Below are 20138 nucleotides of genomic sequence, written 5' to 3'. Positions count from 1 at the left end.
CTGCAAGCAGCAATTATGGGGCCAAGCACTCCAAAGGGAAAATGAGGAGCTAAGGATGGCATGGAACACCAGACCAATTGCAACAACGAGTAAAAGGAAGCCATTTTAAGATGATTTATGAATTATGTCGAACTGGTATGATTTAATGGCTTATTACGTTTGACCAAAAGGTGGCGCTGTTATCAAATCGATGTGGTGTGTTTAGTGTGAGGTGACAAAGGCACACACAAAGTTTGGTGTCTTTATGTCAAAGCTTTGCAGAGATAAAGCCTCAGAATCATTTCGGCATCAAGCCTAAAATTTGTAGAGGCGCTGTACGAAAACTAGTGTATATCGACACGAAATTCAAGGCTTTTTGTCAGCATGCTCTGAAGATGATCCGAGTCAAATTTGGTGAAAATCCGACAAATGGTCTAGAAGGAGTTCGAAAAAGTAGGTTTTCTACAATAATCAAAATGGCGGAAGGAAGTTCGGCCAATATTGGCATAATTGGTATCAATGGTCTCAGCATGACCCAAGGAATATTCTGAGATCCCTTTTATCACAATAAGCCATTTTTCTCAGAAGTTATTAGCATTTTTCTAAGTTTCACTATAACTTTTGACCAGAAGGTGGCACTGCCACCAAACTTTTTGAGTACTGTTAGGGCTTGGTGCTGAAGACACATACCGAGTTTTGTAATGTCAATGCGTTTGGAAAATATAGCATTTTATGACAAAATTCAAAATGGCTGACATGGGAAAATTGGACATGGTTCGACTCGGCATGCTCCTACGAATCTAACGAGACCAGTTTTGGCCAAACCATTGAGAAGTTATAAGCTAAAAGAGCCATCTTTCATATCTCCTGACCACTAGGTGGCACTGTGACAAAACACTGCAGGTAGCCTCAGGTCATGCTTGTTATAACACACACCAAGTTTGGTCTCAATACGCCAAAGTGTTGCAGAGATATGGCCTCACATCCATTTTTGAGTGTTTTTCATAGAATTCGTTAGCATGTTATTCGAGAACGGTTTGTCCAATCAACTTGAATTCCATAACTTTTTGCCAGCATAATCTGAAGATGATCTGAGCCAATTTTGGTGAAAATCAGACAAACCGTCTAGGACGATTATTGAAACCTTAAGATTTTTGAATTTTGGTGTTCATTCAACTCGGCATGACCCAAGGATTCAGAGGAAGAAGAAGAAGAAGAAGAAGAAGAAGAAGAAGAAGAAGAAGAAGAAGAAGAATTCTAACGGATACAATAGGTGCCTACACACCTTCGGTGCTTGGCCCCTAATGATAAGACTGGAACCCATTATAATCATAATCTATCTTTGTACCACAGAAGTGGCACAAAAGCTGCATCTGAAGTGGCATTTAGACGCATTTACACAGACTGTTCAATGCAGCTCACAATCCGATTACAATTCATAAATAATGTTAAGAGATAATTGCGCTAAATATATAACATACTGAATACAAAACTATGAAATGATACATTAAATATGAAACTAAAACCATCAGTAGGTGGCGACAAGTCAGATCTTTTTATTTTTTATATGAAGTCATGTCAAAAACAAATATTCTCTGATAAAGTAATCCGCATGATACCAACGCAAGCTCAAGTTTTTCCTGTCTAAACTCATTCTCTTATTTCTTTTCAAACTTTAAACATTCATGTGAGATGCGCGGACGTGTAGGTAAACACCCACATCACCTCTGTAAACAAACGTGAACATTCATCAAGTTCATCACGGCTACTTTTCGTTTCAGGAAGACGTCGCGCTGAGAGGAATAAGCCAGAGTTTACCTCAGAAGAAGAAGGCAACGTGATGCAATGCGCTGCTTTGCAGGTCCTATGAAAATTGAATTACAGTAATGCCACATTTTATTTTCAGTAACAGGGGAAACAGTAATTTGTTTTTCTCATTACTGAAAAAAGTAATGTCGCCATTATTGCCATTACTGTTAATTATTAATCCTCACATTGTTCCAAACCTGTAAGATCTTCGTTCATCTTCATAACACAAATTAAGATATTTTTGATGAAATCCAAGAGCTTTCTGACCCTGCATAGACAGCAACGCAACTGACACGTTCAAGGCCCAGAAAGGTGGTAAGTACATTGTTAAAATAGTCCATGTGACATCAGTGGTTCAACTGTAATTTTATGAAGTTACGAGAATACTTAAAGGAATAGTTCACCCAAAAATGAAAATTTTATGTTTATCTGCTTACCCCCAGAGCATCCAAGATGTGGGTGACTTTGTTTCTTCAGCAGAACACAAAGATTTTTAACTCAAAGCGGTGCAGTCTGCCAGTCATATACTGGCAGTGGATGGGCACCAGACCTTTAAAAGTAAAAAAAAAAACATGCACAGAAAAATCCAAATTAAACCCTGCGGCTCGTGACGAGACATTGATGTCCTAAGACACGAAACGATCATTTTTTTTGCGAGAAACTGAACAGTATTTATATCATGTTTTACCTTTGATACACAGCAATGTCCATCTGTCCTAAGCACGAGCTGAGCATCCGGCTCGTTACATGTGTTCACGCTCTGGCGTAGTATATGCAAACACCGGGAAGAGATCTGTGGCGTGTAAACGACACTCATTGTTTACACAGTGCACAGAGATTGTGTGTATAGCAGCTATTCAAAATAATAACTACTTGCGATTATCCTGATTGTTCAAACCAATTTAAAGCTAAAAGATTACGTTTACTTGCACAAACTCATCCGGGACTGTTGACTTTTCACCGATTTCCCCTTCCGGCGTTTGCGTGTACTACACCAGAGCGTGTACACATGTAACAAGCCGGATGATGAGCTTGTGCTCATGACAGTTGGACATTGCTGTGTATCAAAGGTAAAAAATTATATAAATACTGTTCAGTTTCTCGCAAAAACCAATCGTCTTGGAACATCAATGTATCGTCACGAGCCGCAGGGTGTAATTTGTATTTGTCTGTGCATGTTTTTTTTTTTTTTTTTTACTTTTAAAGGTCTGGGGCCAGATTCACGAAACATTCTTAAGAAGAAAATTCTTCTTAACTGCCATTTTCTTCTTATTTTTTAAAATAAGAAAAAAAGTTAAGATTATTTTGTATTCCCAAAAAATTGTCTTAAGAATATTCTTATCTTTTTACTTAAGAAAATTCTAATTCTTGAAAAGAATCTTCTTAAAAACCATCGTAAATAACTTCTTAAAGTTAGGATAGCCCGAGACTTGTCTTAAATCCCAAATAGTAAGAATTATTTAATTAATTTATTGGGTTATTTCAAATTAACTGTTATATTTAAGCATTGCAACACTACTAGCTACATATAATACATATTAGGACTATTAATAGAGATGAGCACGAGTTCGCTGAAGTGACATGACTGATAATGTAAACAATGATCTGTCATGATTAGCCTATGTATGACCCTACATTTTTGCCAACATCAAAACTTAATAGCAACTCTACAAAATCGAGTCAGATAGGGAGATTTAATTAAACATTTTTTTATTTTACTTGGCCTATAAATACGACATAATCTTTGGCCGTATTTAGCGCATATGTGCAGGACGCGTTTGCTGTAGCAGCGCACACACATACCGGAAGCGTTCATTCAGACGAGGGAACAAAAACAACAGAAAAGTGAATAAAACTGATCGCCAAAGCTTAAGACAGACCCTTTAAAAGTAACGGTTCAAAAACACGGCGCATTAAAAACATGAAGCCGAGCGCCAGTCAAGGTCGTGACGAAAAAGTGTGTTCTTATGATTATTAGGATAACCTGCAGAAACCGCAAAAAAGACGTTCAAGTGTTTATAAATGCGTCTTCAGCCATGTATTCACTCAGATAGATGTATCATTTTTTTTCTTAAGAAAAAAATTAAGATGTTCTTAAGAACATATTTGAGAACTTAAGATTTTTTCAAGAATTGCACTTAAGAACCTTCTTACGAACTTCTTAGAATTTATCTTAAGAAATTTCTTAAGAAGATATTCGTGAATCCGGCCCCAGGTGCCCATCCACTGCCATTATATGGCTGGCAGACTGCACCGCTTTGAGTTAATAATCTTTGTTTGTGTTCTGCTGAAGAAACAAAGTCACCTACATCTTGGATGCCCTGGGGGTAAGCAGATAAACATCAAATTTTCATTTTTGGGTAAACTATCCTTTTAATGTGCACAAAGAAAACAAAAATTATGACTTCTTCTCTTCCATGTCTTTGCACATTTAGAGTATTTTAGCGAGTAATTAATTAATAAATTTTTGGGTGAACTGTCCCTTTGACATGAACATAACATCAGCAACCTAAAACCAATAAATGAGAAGCAGACCTCTTTATTCTTTTTATTTTTTAAATCGTGGCAAGTATAAATAAACCCCAATATACCTGCAATTTTGCTGTCTCCTCCATTAAGTTCTGTGGTTCCCATGTGAGAACCACCTTGGTTCAGCTGTTGAGTTGAATTCAGCTGCTCACTGGGTGGATTCACTGGTGAAACCTCAGCTTTTACTTGAAAAATACAATACAAAAGCATGTTATGTATGATTATGCAGAGACAAAAATAAGGCCCAAATGTTTTCTGTAACCGGTACACGCCATTTACAAGTCAGGTGTTACCTGTGTTTAGCCTCAGAGCCTTTTGCTCCTCCCTGGACAGCGAATGCTCTTGTTTATAGCCACAACCTTCACCTGTTAACTCCAAACAACTCTCATCGAACTCTTTCTTATGGTGTGGTCGGATAAACTGATAGAGACCTTGAGGAAAAAGATGAAATTTGAATGAAAAAGATGCTCCTTATTTGCCATTTTTAATTCAAGTCACAATCAGAGATCAGTGATATTAGGAGGCATATTAGCAGTGAAAAGCAACTCGCTTAACACTTTGGAAAGAATATGTCGTGATTGCGCACCTCTAAGCAGACAGTGTGTGTTGTGGTCTTGTATGAGCGGTTCAGTCACATTAGCCAGGAGGTTACTCAGGTCATCGTTTGTCTTGTAGGACTGCAGCGCCTCCATGATGAGCTTGAAGTTTTCATGACTCAGGCATCGTCTTAGCTCCATCATGAAAGCTTTGCCTGTTTTCGCAGTACAGGAAGCCACGGTTTTCTAATGCACAGCAAAATAAAGACAAAATACATTTAATTTAATGTGTTTAATACAGGATCATGGCCTGTTCCATTTGGATGCACCCATCCATATACAGTTGTGGTCGAAAGTTTCCATACACCCTGCAGAATCTGCAAAATGTTAATTATTTTATTAAAATAAGAGGGATCATATAAAATGCATGTTATTGTTTATTTAGGACTGACCTGAATAAGATATTTCACATAAAAGATGTTTACATATAGTCCACAAGAGAAAATAAAGGCTGAATGATCCACAGCTTTGTTTAGTGATAGTTGTTCATGAGTCCCTTGTTTGTCCTAAACAGTTAAACTACATGCTCTTCTTCAGAAAACTCCTTTGGTTTTTGGCATTTTTGTGTATTTGAACCCTTTCCAACAATGACTACCAGACCCACCTTTCACACTGAGGACAACTGAGGGACCCAAATGCAATGAATACAAAAGGTTTAAACGCTCACTGATGCTCCAGAAGGAAACACAATGCATTAAGAGCTGGGGGTGAAAACTTTTGAACAGAATAAAGTTGTGTACATTTTTCTTATTTCGACCAAAAATATCATATTTTCTCATTTAGTACTGCCCTTCAAAAGTTACAGATATTTACATGTTTACCAGAAGACAAAATAAGTTACATTTACCCTGATCTTCAAATTCATAAAGGCTCTTAATGCATCGTTTTTCCTTTCTTCAGTTTCAGTACTAGATAAAAATAACATGCATTTTGTATGATCCCCCCCCCCCTCTTGGTAAAATTAACATTGTGCAGATTCCGAAAGGTGTGTGTAAACTTTCAACCTCAACTGTATATACAAACATTTTCTTAGATGAATGTGAATCTTTAATTTGACTCATTGATAACATTTTTGCATAGGCTTGTAATCAATAGCATAAGATAGTCTACATGCATCAAAAGCACACAAAAATTCAATCAAGATCCCTCACCCGTTCTTGAACCACTTTAATTTTCCGTTTCCCGCCCCTCGATTCATCATCCAGGCGTTTGTCATGCTGGAGCGAAAGAGTAGACAAGCGACTCGCCTGCAGGGTCAAAGACCAATGAGAGAAAAGGAAAATGAGTGAAAAGATTTGATCGTCTTTATGTTACGACATATGAGACATTTTTACAAACCTCTAACATTAGAGAAATAGATAAAAAGAGATCAAAGTATGTCATTCAAACCCAGATCATGATTTATGAGGTAATTCCTTACCATTTATATCTCATTTATTGAGCAAAAATTCATTTTCTAGGCTATTCACTTCCAATTTCTCTGAGAAATGTGAAATCGCTGCCTACATCAAGTTTCTCTCGCACTAAGCGATCATGTGAATTCAAAAGACCTGGAAAATGGCGCACAGGTCGCATGTGACTACTTCTATAACACTTGTCCTCTTTTGGACAATTGCTGTATACGTTGCCATCCACTTTCATTATATGGAAAACAGCTGCTGACAATGTGCATTACATCTCATTTTGTGCAACAGAAAGAAAATAAAATTGGTTTGGAAGCAAGCAGATGATTTCTTGTCTTACTCTTTCTTCCCCAGCCATGGTGTCTTCCCTCCCTCCGTTGTTGGTTGTGTCATCCAGGGCGTCCAGCAGGCTGACTGGTTTCCTTTTACTTGTCATCTCCATCTCATATTGAATGCAAAGTCTGGCCGCTCCATCCCGTCCAGAATGCTCTTCTGAGTCTAAAACATCACAATAGTTTTATCTGACATGCACTGAGTGTTTCACTGCTGAAAATGTACTTTCTTTCTTCAGTCGAAAAGAAATAAAGGATTTTTAGGAAAACATTCCAGGATTTTTCTCCATATAGTGGACTTCTATGGTGGCCAATGGGTTGAAGGTCCAAACTGCAGTTTCAATGCATCTTTAAAGGGCTCTACCCAATCCCAGCCGAGGACTATTCTATACTTTTTTAACCACAAATGCTTGTCTTGCACTAGCTTGACTTCACACATTAGATAATCATATTGGAAAAGTCACACATGGTTAGTTCTTCATCTGTGTACTTTGGTTCAAAAAGGTGGGGTAGGGTGAAAAACCCCATTACATTTTCTCCTCCAACTTTAAAATCATTTTTAATCAAATTATTGTTTTACCTTTTTTTGTAAAGGGTGACTTTCTTTGCACGTTCGCTTTATAAACACTGTGTTGGTACTTTCCTTCTTTCTTTTGGCATTTCTTTCCAACATGACTACAAAATGTGATAAACATTTGTGGTTAAAAAGTATATAAACATGCACTTTTTAAAAAAATGACAGAGTGTTTTGCTAGATAAGACCGTTATTCCTCAGCTGCATTGAAACTGCAATTTGGACCTACTGACCAACCTATTGATCCCCATTGAAGTCCACTATATAGAGAATTTCTTCCCGACTGAAGAAAGAAAGACATGGACATCTTGGATGATATGGGGTGAGTAAATTATTAGGAATTTTTTTTAGTCTGGAAGTGAACTAATCTTTTAATATCTCTCATGCTCACCAAGGTTGCAATTGTTTGAACAAAAATACAGTAAAAGCAGTAATATTGTGAAATATTATTAGAATTTAAAATAACTGTTTTCTATTTAAGTGTTTCCCCTGCCATTATATTAGGGGGGCTTCAGAAATGTTCTTCTTATTATCAATGTTGAAAATGTTGCCTCACAGTAATGAATTACATTTTTTAAATATACTAGAAATTGAAAAGTTATTTTACTTTTATTTTATTATTATTATTCTTTTTTGAGCACATAAATGTAGTTTTGGTGAGAAACACCATTAAAAACATATTGAAGAAAAAAAATCATTGTTTTATTTAAAAAAATCATATTGTTTCCACATTTTGACAAGTACTGTAACTGACAATAATTAGTTCAAAAATAATGTCAAATCATTCTCCAAATGATCAAAGCTTCTGTAAAAAAAGAAAACTTCCAAGCATTATCTAATGTTATTGTTTAACTGGTTCAACTGGGCTGTTTTATAAATCACAGTCTCAGAATGAGACCAAATTATAATTTATTGCTTAATTACTTGACTTCTACATTGATTACCGTTTAAAACATTAGATTCAAGCAGGACATTCATAAGAGCTGGCGACAAAAACCTCCAAGACATGGAATATGTCTTAATGAACACATTCATCAAAAAACCTCAAAACAGACCAGAAAAAAAAAAAGAGGAATAGAGGTGAGCTCACCTAATTTTCTCCTCTTTAGGCTGGGGACGTGTGAGTCTAGTGTTTTGGCCTTTTGAGAGGTGTCACTGATCCAGACGCTCTTAGCAGGACAGCTGGAGCCTGTGCTGAGCGGCCCGGTGTCTGCCTGATTTTTACAGGCCTCTTTTCCTTTCCTGGCAGGCGCTGGTCTCTGATACACAAATGTGAACATCAGCTCTTACTAGGGTAAAACAGGTTGATGGTACTGGAGAACATAAATAAAAAAACGGACTTACAGTTTTTTGTGCCGTCCGAAAGAATTGAGCCACATCACGGATAATGGTACCGAAGTTATCGTAAATCTTAACGTATGGCCTTACCCATGAAGGAAGCTGATTACGGGCTTCGGTGCCTTTGAACCTGGATTACACAAACCAGAACATTAATATCTGTGCACTTGCTCTCCTGTCAAATTAGGAACTGCTGCTAAAGCAGTCAGAGCACTGACCTGTGATCACAGAGGAAGATGGCTCCATAGTCTTCTCTGTGTCTGATCACTCTGCCAATGGCTTGATTGACAGCTCGAGAGGCCTGCTGTCTGTACCACTCCTGCCCTGACAGATACTAAACAACCAGACACACAACTCTACCTGAACCATACTTTACATGTGAGTGAACACACTTTATTACACTATTTATTGATCTTTGTTAATGTTAGTTAATGAAAATACAGTTCATTGTTTATGTTAGGTCACATTGCATTAACTAATGTTAACAAGCACAACTTGATTATAATAATGCATTAGTAAATCCTGTAGAAGTATTGTTCATTCTTAGTTCATGTTAACTAATTTAGAGAGACAGAGAGAAATTACTTGAAATGGAAATCTAATTATCGAGGATATTTTTCTTCATTATAATATCAAGACAGTTGTGCCATCCTGATATTTTTCATTTTATGCCCAAAATATCAAAATCTATTAATTCACAAATAAAAAAATGGTCTTTATAGGAGCTGCTTGCATTTACATTATATGTGCTGTATTTTTTTTTTGTGTATTTTTGAACATATAAGCAGATATTCAAAAATTCATTCATATTTTAATATATGGGCCAAAGACCTAAGCTAAATCTAACCTTCTTTTCGACTGAAGAAAGAAAGACATGAACATCTCAGATGACATGGAGGTGAGAAAACTTAATTCTGGAGTGAACTAATTCTTTAATGTTTCATCTTGAAGAGCATGTACCTTCACTCCACTAATTTTATTCCTGCACATCTCGTCCAGATACTGCATTTTAAGCACCACTCTGGGGTCCATCCTGGGGGGGAAGGGAAGTCCAGTGATCACCACCCCTCGCCCGTACGTGTCAGCAAAATCCAACCCTTCGCTTGCCTAGGAAAACAAAATGAAATGTGTTGATATTACTGCTGTTGGTTCATAATAAAGTATTTTTTATTGCATCAAATATTTATAGCCTCACCTTTCCTCTACATACGGCAAAGAAACTGCCTCCGCTGGAGTTAGGGTCGTTCACCTTGTCATAATAACCATCAATCACCTGCAAGAGAATCCAATTTCAGCGCAGCGCTGACTGACAGCTTGTGCAGATCAGGCCGTGTTAGCATCTACATCAATATTGAGTGAACCATTATTACAGGACTGATAGCAATAGCGGTTACCTCTGTAAAAGTGCCTTTACCCCTCGGTTCTATAAACATGGGCTTCACATTCTCAATGCGGTCGGCATGTCCATTAGCCTGAGAGTGAAGAAAGTGGTGTATAATAACTTAAATGCTACAGTTGGCCAAAGAAGAACAGGGTAATCATGAAATATACATCAATTTAACACTTAAAGGAAACTTGGAAAAAAATAAGTGCTTGTAAAATAGTCTTTTATTTATTTTACAAAACACTTTGAAATCACAGCTTATCCCTTATACTCAGGGCTCTATGCTTACTTTTCCTCTTAAGAGCACGTGTGCTCCTAACTTAAATTTAGGAGCAGTGTCAAAATTTCAGGAGCACATTCTAATCAATAATCAAAAAAATCATTGTGTGACTCAGATGCAGAGGAAGACTCTAATTGAGCGATTGAGGTGTTCTGTTGTTGGATGTAATAATGAACACAGCAGTAGTCATTTACTCCTGACATCTGAGCCGCTGAAGAGGCAGAGGACAACGTTACTTTTGTTTTTAAAAGGAAAGCACCGATCCCGATCTACAGATGTGTCTATGTTCATGTGAATCATTCGTGATGCAGCTTCACCCACAGCAGAAGTGAGTATAAGCGTTTTTTTATGCATCTTTGCAAATGGCCTTCCTTAATAATGTGCTTGTTGGCAAATTTCGCTGATAAACGCAGCTAAATGCAGCTATAGTAAACATTACAGCTCGTAATCCCTCAGCAGAAAGGGGCGGGGCGAGCAGAGCTCATTTGCATTTAAAGGGCCCATGCGATAAAATGAGCTGATATTTTGCAGAGCTGATTTTAACAAGGTAAAATGGTGTTTTTTAAAATACTATTGAGAATATTTTAAAGTATATTAGAGACTTTTCATTAAGACCCTAAAGAATCATATGAACATGTGGAAAATGGGCATCCGATGACCCCTTTAATAAAATAAGTAAAATAAGTTACCAATGGAATGAAATCAGTATTAACATAAATTAATTTGTACTTAACATAAAGAACATTAAAGTGGCTTGTAGGTATATTTTCATATATTTAATGAGGCTCAGTGGTGGCATGAGTGAAATCAAATTCATAAATTCATGTTGAGATTAATGTTTTAAATATAAAATTAACTGAAAAGATACTTAAAAAATTAAACTAAATCTGCCAGCAGGTGGCAGCAAGTCACTGATTTAATTACTGAATCATATCATTTATTTGATTTGTCTGAACAGCTGATTCACTCAGCAATAAATCAAGTGACTGTCTTTATGAATGGGAAATGGAATCATTGACTTACTAGATTCGTTTAAAAATGCATGTTCATTCATAAATGAAACAAAATTGTGTTTGAATGTAGAAGCACAGCGGCTCAGTTGTGACTTGTTTCAGACCATTTTTGACGGCGAAATAGAGCAAAATCAGGCAATAGTGTTATAGTCAGACAATGTAAATCACTTCTTGTTTATTTAACTGTTAAATCAATAACTCATTATAAAACTCCCTTAAAATCATTAAAGCTGTCACTCATCTTAGTTCATCGCAATTTCACAAAGTTCCATTATAATCAACAAAGCTCTCTGCACTGCACAATGAATCTCTTATTTACAGTCTACCTACACTTTGTTTAAGAAAGGATTCGTGAGATATGTCCATGATGCATTACTCAATGTTGCAAAAACACATGGAAATCTTTGCTGATCAGGTCAGTCCCACATGGTGCTCCTAAATATTTTTTCATAGTCGCACTCGCACTGTATAGCCCTGCTTATACTGATGGGCTCATTTGAACTGATAAGTCAGCTACTTGTATTTTGCATAAGTTACTGCAGCTTTAAGTATTTTCTCACCCTCCAGAACTCCAGAGTCTTGTCCATCACCGGATACGAGGGGAAAAACACCAGCAGTCCGTGAGGAACCACCCGCGCCAGATTAACTGCAGAGCCAATAATAATCATTATAGTGGTAATCATGCTGATCATCAGATTATGATTGATAAATTAAGCTGCTTTTTTTCCTCACCCAGAGTGTTTCCCATTGATGACATGTTTTCAGGAACAAACCTTCAAAAACCAAAGAGCCATGTTCACATACTAAACTGAACCTTTACCCACAAACTGATCAAAAGGCTTCAGATTTTGAATATGTAGATTTTGAATGATGAATTTGATACTACTTTAATGATGCTTTTATATATATATATATATTTATTTTAAATTAATACCTTTATTTAGCAAGGATGCTTTAAACTGATCAAAAGTGATGATATTGACATTTATAAAGTTACAAAAGATTTCATGTGACTGGAGTAGTGATGCTAAAATTTCAGCTTTAAAAATCCCAGGAATAAATTACATTTTAAAATAAATTCAAATAGAAAATTATTTTAAATAGTAAAACAAATTCAGAATTGTATTTTTTTTTCTGTACTTTGGAAACAAATAAATGCAGGCTTAGTGAGCAAAAGAGACTTACTTTCTAAATGTAGTGTAAGCTAAACTAAAATAAGTCAATTATACATTTGTATTTTTTTTTTTTTTTCTGTTCATGTTTATTTTATTTCAAGTAACAATTGTGTTTATGGTTTTAATTTTACTTTTAGTTTTAACTCTTAAAGGATCTGAGGATCCTCAAATGCAAACTGTGTGTGTTTTGCTTCATGAGAGCAACCATACATTTGTGTTGTTTTTTTACTTTCTTTTTATATTCTTCATTTATGCTTCATTCATTTTTAACCATTTAACCATTTTATTATTCCATTTAATCATAATCATTATAGTCATTTATATATCCATTTCATTGATTCATTAATTGATTAGTCATTTATATTATGCTATATTTTTGTTGGGTTTTTTTATATTTTTTTCCATTGTTGATTATTTTGATGACTGTGTGGGTTCAAGGGCTGTTTGTCTTCATGAATAAGAGAATGTTTATGAACAAGGTTTATGGGTTTGGGGTCTGTAAGATTTTTGTTTTGTTTTTTTAAAGTCTTTTATGATACATTTGAACTATAAATGTTTTTACTGCAACTTTTAATAATTTAATTTGTCCTCTTCATGCAAAGGATGAAAGCCTTTGATGAAACACTCACCTCCTGTTAAAGGCTGTGCTCAACTGCACATTGTCCGGACCTTTTTCAATAATACTGACGAAGATCTGATCACGCTGGATGACGTGAGGATTCTCCAAGGATACAGGAAAAGGACTGCAGAAAAATCAGCAGAGAATTAGCATCCAACCCGCATCAACTCATAAACCTCAGAGGGAACAGCTAGAGGAGAAGAGCACTAACATTTGCATTTCACAGGTGAAGGACGAGAGCGGCGAGAGAGTTCCACTGGTCAGAATGATACTGCGGACTTCCTGTCTGAGCAACTCCTGCATGCTGAACCCCGGAGAAAAACACCAGTAACTCAACACATTCCCTATAAAATATAAACACACACACTTTCAATCTTTCATAGCGTTGGCATACAAGTTTAACAAGCAAGATCATAGCATGTGCACCAAGACAACCAACACTCTTAATATTGAAGCAATAATAACTCTCAGATTCTCAATGACTTGGAAACTGCATAAAAACTCCAGGTTTTCCAGAAGATGTGCATTTGCTACACATGAGGCTACACAGAGACTTCATTAAGAGTATCATACCTTGTTTCTTGGTAGAAGAGGAAGCCCACACATCAGTCACCTGTTTCCTCTTGAAGTTGCTGTTGTCTGGATGAATGTGGACCTGATATGAGACAGATTCAGTAATCGTAAGCAGAAAGTGAATGTGAAAAACAATGAATGGAGGAACTGTTGACTGACATACACTATTAGGGGTGGGAGAAAAAAAAATCTATTCTCGGATGGATCGCAATTCTCTCTTCAAAGATTCTGAGCTTGTTTTTTTTTTTCGCACATGTGCGTGCTAGAGATGCAGCAGACTTTATTGCACAGAATTTGCACTGTGAGACACGTGCGCATTGCTTGAAAGTGTGTGCTTCCACTGTCATGTTTTACATAAGATATGCTTTCATTTATGCCATTTGGAATGCAGTACTATTAGATGCACAAAACTCATGCACTGACAGACTTTCACATGCGCTTTGTGTTTGCTCATCCTACAGCTCGATTGCAAAAATCGTAATTAAGAAAATTGTCAAGATTCATACATCTACTTTTAAGATGCCAATATTGACATACAGAGATTCCGACTATAAACAAAAAGCAAAGAAACTGCAGTTTTACATTTTGTAAAAATGTAAAGTTGTAAAGACGTATTTGCACAGCAGAAGAATTAATTGGTGATAAAATGTAGATCAAGAATCGTTTTGGAATCGGATCGGATTGTGCCTGAAGATTTCCACCCCTATACACTATACAGTTCAAAAGTTTGGGGTCAGTAGTTTTTTTTCTTTAAATGTTCGTGAAAGCAAAAAAATTTTTAACAAGGCTGAATTTATTTGATCAAACATACATAAAAAAAAATATATAGGGTCATAGTGTGTCAAAACAACCAAATTTCTGAAATGTTCAGCTCCTTCACCAATTTTTAATTTTGTCAATACTTTTTCTGAAGAAAGATAAACGTATAGAGAAGAAAGCCAAAATATTAAAATGTCATGGATGTATGTTTACGGCGTAATCCATTTTGTATCGGGGGGTCAAATTGGCCATTCAGCGCCAAATTACAAGGTAAAAATGACTTTAGAAAGCAGACATCATCAATATTTCATTTTTACCCAGGGACTGGTTTGTCTATTAGTAAAATCTGTTGACTTCAGTAACCTTTTTTGCAGTATATGCCAGTGGTGATAATTCAAAAATGTGAAAAAGCATTTTTCTCTTAAAGGGGTCATCAGATGCCCATTTTCCACAAGTTCATATGATTCTTTAGGGTCTTAATGAAAAGTCTCTAATATACTTTGGTTAAAAATTCTCAATAGTAGTTTAAAAAAAAAAGAAAAACACCCGTTTACCTCATCAAAATCAGCTCTGCAAAATATCAGCTCAATCAGCTCAATGCAGCTCCATATTTCAATAATTTAAGATTACCCATTTTCAGTGGTCGAAAACCAAACGTTGTTCACTTTGCATACAGCTGATTGGATTTTAAGGAAAAACATACATCCATGACATTTAATATTTTGGCTTTCATCGATTTACATGTTTATACTGACAAAATCAAAAATCTGAGCCGGGGACCACTGCTAGAGTTAACATGGAATGACCCTGTAATATTGTGAAATATTACTAACCTTTGAGATTATTGTTTTCCTTGTGAATACTGTTTCAAATATAATATATTCCTGTGATGGAAAAGCTGAATTATCAGCATCATTACTCTAGTCTACAGTGTCACATGATCCTTCAGAAATCATTCTGATATGCTGATTTGATGCCCGAGAAACATTTCTGATTATCAATGTTGAAAACAGATTTACTTAACATTTTTGTGGATTTTTACCTAGACTTTTTTGGTGAATAGAAGATTAAAAAAGCAGCATTTATTTGAAAAAGACATCTTTTATAATGTTATAAAATGTCTTTACTATCATTTTTGATCAATTTAATGCATCCTCACTGAAAAAAAGTATTTATTTCTTTACAAAAAAAAAACTGGTAGTTTAAAACTGCATGAGATTTGATGAAATTCTACAATCTTTTAAAGCACAGGACAAAACATGAAACACCACAACTTGAGCTGGCACTTCGTTTTAAATATAGCAACATTTCCACTCTTAAAATAATTAGAGATGCATAGAAAATAACCTTCACTTTATATGAAAATCAACTGAAGCAAACCTTAAACTCCTTCATGCTATTTCCCATCTGTGATTTCTTGCTGCCCTCTATAGGATCAGCTGCAAACACCAACTGAATTGGAATAAAGAGGCAAACATAATAAATACAGAAAATATACAGAAAATGGCCAATGGGTCTCTTTAACATGTTCCTGACCTGAATTATATCTGCCACTTTCTGTAGTCCACTAGTGTTCAAAAATACACCGGACTCTGCAAAAAAAAAAAATAAACACATAAAATTCAAATATGCATCAGTATTGCACAATCAACAGGTGAAATCAATTATGCTAAGTATTTGTAAAGACCATTTTATAGATACAATACTCACTCCCTGCTAAATATCCTGTGATCTGCTCCATGGCTTCCACCACAGCTGTTTTAGTATCATAGTTCACATGAGCTGATTGAAAAAGCTCATATATAAAGCTTTAAAACAGGAAGAGACAGAATATTAGTTGTTGTGCATGTAAAATTGTATTTTTAACAGTCAATATGTGACCCTGGACCACAAAGTCCTAAAGAATTCAGAACAAAAATTTACAGAAAATGTACTCACCACCTTGTCATCCAAGATATCCATGTCTTTCTTTCTTCAGTCATAAAGAAGTTATGTTTTTTTCTTTCCATATAGTGGATAATGTATGGTGCCCAGAGTTTGAACTTCCAAAATGCAGTTTTAATGCAGCTTCAAAGGGCTCTAAACGATCCCAGCCGAGGAAGAAGGGTCTTGTCTAGCAAACGATCTTTCATTTTCTAAACAAACTGACAATTTATATACTTTTTAACCTCAAAGGCCCAGTGTTTACAAACTGAACATACAATAAAGATCAAACGCCCTTTACAAAAAAAGGTAAAAGAGCATTGTAGGACATTTTTGATGTTGAAGACAAAAACGAGGTTAAAAGTACAGAAATTGTCAATTTGTTTAGAAAATAACTAATCGTTTTGCTAGATAAGACCCTTCTGCCTCAGCTGGGATCGTTTAGAGCCCTTTGAAGCTGCATTTTGGAAGTTCAAACTTGGGGGCACCATACATTTCCATTATATGGAGAGAAATCCTGAAATGTTTTCCTCAAAAAACATCATTGCTTTATGACTGAAGAAAGAAAGACATGAACATCTTGGATGACAAGGGGGTGAGTACATTATCTTTAAATTTTTGTTCTAGAAGGTGAACTTCTCCTTTAAGTAGCATGGGTAGTTTTGTAGCAATAGTCTAAAATACATTGTATGGGTCTAAATATCCTTTGAAGCTGCATTTTGGAAGTTCAAACTTGGGGGCACCATACATTTCCATTATATGGAGAGAAATCCTGAAATGTTTTCCTCAAAAAACATCATTGCTTTATGACTGAAGAAAGAAAGACATGAACATCTTGGATGACAAGGGGGTGAGTACATTATCTTTAAATTTTTGTTCTAGAAGGTGAACTTCTCCTTTAAGTAGCATGGGTAGTTTTGTAGCAATAGTCTAAAATACATTGTATGGGTCTAAATATATATATTTTTTTATGCCAAAAAATCATTAGGTTATTAAGTACAGATCATGCTCCATTAAGATATTTTGCAAATTTTCTACAATAAATGCATCAAAACTTAATTTTTGATTAGTAATATGCATTGCTAAGAACTTAATTTGGACAACTTTAAAGGCGATTTTCTCAGTATTTAGATTTTTTTGCACCCCCAGATTTTCAAATAGTTGTATCTCGGCCAAATATTGTCCTATCCCAATGAGCCATACATCAATGGAAAGCTTATTTATTCTTAGGATGTATACATCTTAATTTAAAAATGGTTTTGTGGTCCATGGTCACATATATCAAGGTCACTGATACACATTCACCGCACTGAACTTTGCTGACCTGCCCGGTTTGGTGATTCCTTGATTATTTGCTGGCATCTCAAACCCGTTAATAGAAGATTCCAGATCCATCAAAACTTCTGTACGATTAAACATTATAAACATTATAATGAATTCCAAATAACTCCATATAAATTTTACAATATTAACTTGTAAAATGCAACCTACGCTTTATTTTTGCAATTGTGGTAATATCCAGTTTCAATCCTGCAAAGAAGTATGTGGGATATAAACAAGGGAGATTATTATTAGAATAATATTTCAAATATAAACAATATTTGTGTTTATATATATAAACAAAAAAACTAACCAGAGCTCATCGATTCCACATTAAAATCTTCAGAAGAATCTGTTTTGCTAATGTCTGAGGCCTGTTCCCGCAGCAGTCGATCCACGGCCTCAATGGCAGAAATCAGGTCGTACGGGGTCAGGTCAAACGAGGTGGACTCTTCACACATCTTCTCCTAAAAATGTAGACAAACAGTAAATAAAATATAAAAAACAAGAACACAGAACTGCATAATTGTATAAGCTGAATGACTATGAGGTCTCAAACAACATTAAGATACTTACAACATTATGAGCCTCATCAAAAATAACCACAGCTCCTTTTAGCTCTATGTTGTGTGCCCTTCGACTCTGCAAATCAACAAAAATCATAATTTAGAAACATGTCTATCCCAGAAGAATACACATCAAATAAAACTATACACAGTAAAGATGAGTAATAAAAAAATAATGTTATCAGATTTAAATTTTGAACTTAATATTTTTTAATATTAAGATTTATAAATGCTATATAGCTATTGCTCACATAAAGTATTATTGTTAGTAAATTTAAACAAACTTAATATTAAGTTTTATATATTGTTCTGTGTGTGTTTTACTCTCTTGATGTTTTGGATTAACCCTTTCATTGCTGTAACCCCTAAAACCAGACTTCCAGAGGGTTACTGTAAATCTGTGTGCCTGCTGTGCACCGTCGAGTTAGCACTGGCGGCTTGGGCCCATGATCGCTGCTTGCAGCTATATTTATAATATAAAGACACTATAATATGCAAAACTTTTCAAATAAATAAATTTTTTTATTCAACAAGGATGCATTAAATTGATCAAGTGACAAAGACTTTTTAAAAATATTAATAACGATTTATTTTCCAAATAAATGCCGTTCTTTTTTAACTTTCCATTCATTAAAGAACAAAAAAATCAGTTTCCAGAAAAGTATTAGGCAGCAAAACAAGTTTCAACATTGATAATAGTCAGAAATGTTTCTTGAACATTGGAATGATTTCTGAAGGATCATGTGACACTGAAGACTAAAGTAATGATGCTGAAAAGTCAGCTTAGAATCACAGGAATAAATTACATTTTAAAATATTGAGAGTTATTTACTTCAAATAGCTTTTGATGCATTTTCAAATCAAATAAATGCAGCCTTGGTTAGAATCAGAAAATTGAATGGTAGTAGTCATTTAAAGGCATAATATGTAGGCATAAGATTTTTCTATTAAAATATCTAAAAACCACTAGAAGAGTGTTATATATTTTGCTGACTTGTGCACTTACATTATCCCAAATGTTTTAAAGAGTGTTTAATTCCAGAGAAATAAGCTATTTTAACTAGTGTAACGGACCGTGTGCTTGCGTCGCCTGCCAATGACGTCACACACCCTCGATTTTCTGTTTTATTTTGTAGAAAACGTGGAAACCCTAAGACGCTTTAATATGTTATGTATTTTATTCATTATTAATTTACTCACCCCCATCCAAGATGTTGATGTCTTTCTTTCTACACTCGATAAGAAATTATTTTCTTGAAGAAAACATTTCAGGATATCTCTCTATATAATGGACTTCAATGGTGCCCCCAAATTTGAACTTCCAAAATGCAGTTTAAATCCAGCTTCAAAGAGCTCTAAACGATCCCAGCCGAGGATGAAGGGTCTTTATCTAGCGAAATGATCAGTCATTTTTTTTTAACAAACTCACTATTTATGTACTTTCTAATCTCAAACGCTTGTCTTGTCTATGTCTGCGTGAACTCAGGGTATGTCGAAAAACTCCCATCTCGTTCTCTTCCCCAACTTCAAAAGCATCCTACATCGCTGCAGAAGTCCTGACCCAGTGTTTAAAAAAAATGAACATGCAAAGAAGATCAAACATCCTTTAAAAAAAAAATTTGATGTTGGACGATTTTGAAGTTGAAGAAGAAAACGAGATGTGAGTAGAGATGTTCCGATACCCTTTTTTCCTTCCCGATACCGATTCCGATACCTGGGCTCGGGGTATCGGCCGATACCGAGTACTAATCCGATACCTGGGTGTGTAATTGTATATACAGTTGTAGATAATACTAATAAATTATTTTATTGTGTGCTTCAGACTTATTCCTTAATAAAACAAATATACAGTGATATATACAGTGAACTAGAGTATTTTTATTATATGACATACATTGAACTTTTATTATATGACATATACAGTGAACTAGAGTATTTTAATTATATGACATACATTTGACAGTAA

General features: G+C 35.3%; 1 protein-coding gene across 1 annotated transcript in view; it reads right to left on the bottom strand.

Annotated features, from left to right (window-relative positions):
• rtel1 (regulator of telomere elongation helicase 1) overlaps positions 1-20138 on the bottom strand; it is a 35980-nt gene that overhangs the window by 1288 nt on the left and 14554 nt on the right. The window contains exons 8-30 of the mRNA XM_073825704.1: positions 18183-18248; positions 17920-18073; positions 17778-17816; positions 17611-17689; positions 16074-16171; positions 15900-15955; positions 15744-15815; positions 13605-13686; positions 13243-13375; positions 13042-13155; positions 11970-12010; positions 11798-11883; positions 9955-10032; positions 9756-9833; positions 9521-9667; positions 8779-8894; positions 8567-8690; positions 8313-8481; positions 6657-6814; positions 6065-6160; positions 4904-5099; positions 4611-4748; positions 4380-4502 (exon numbers count right to left, since the gene is read on the bottom strand). Of these exons, the coding sequence (XP_073681805.1) occupies positions 4380-4502; positions 4611-4748; positions 4904-5099; positions 6065-6160; positions 6657-6814; positions 8313-8481; positions 8567-8690; positions 8779-8894; positions 9521-9667; positions 9756-9833; positions 9955-10032; positions 11798-11883; positions 11970-12010; positions 13042-13155; positions 13243-13375; positions 13605-13686; positions 15744-15815; positions 15900-15955; positions 16074-16171; positions 17611-17689; positions 17778-17816; positions 17920-18073; positions 18183-18248 (2443 nt within the window). The remainder of the gene's footprint in view (positions 1-4379; positions 4503-4610; positions 4749-4903; positions 5100-6064; positions 6161-6656; positions 6815-8312; positions 8482-8566; positions 8691-8778; positions 8895-9520; positions 9668-9755; positions 9834-9954; positions 10033-11797; positions 11884-11969; positions 12011-13041; positions 13156-13242; positions 13376-13604; positions 13687-15743; positions 15816-15899; positions 15956-16073; positions 16172-17610; positions 17690-17777; positions 17817-17919; positions 18074-18182; positions 18249-20138) is intronic.

Source organism: Garra rufa, chromosome 20 (genome assembly GCF_049309525.1).
Source record: "Garra rufa chromosome 20, GarRuf1.0, whole genome shotgun sequence".
NCBI lineage: Eukaryota > Metazoa > Chordata > Actinopteri > Cypriniformes > Cyprinidae > Garra > Garra rufa.
This window is presented reverse-complemented; position numbering and strand designations above follow the sequence as displayed.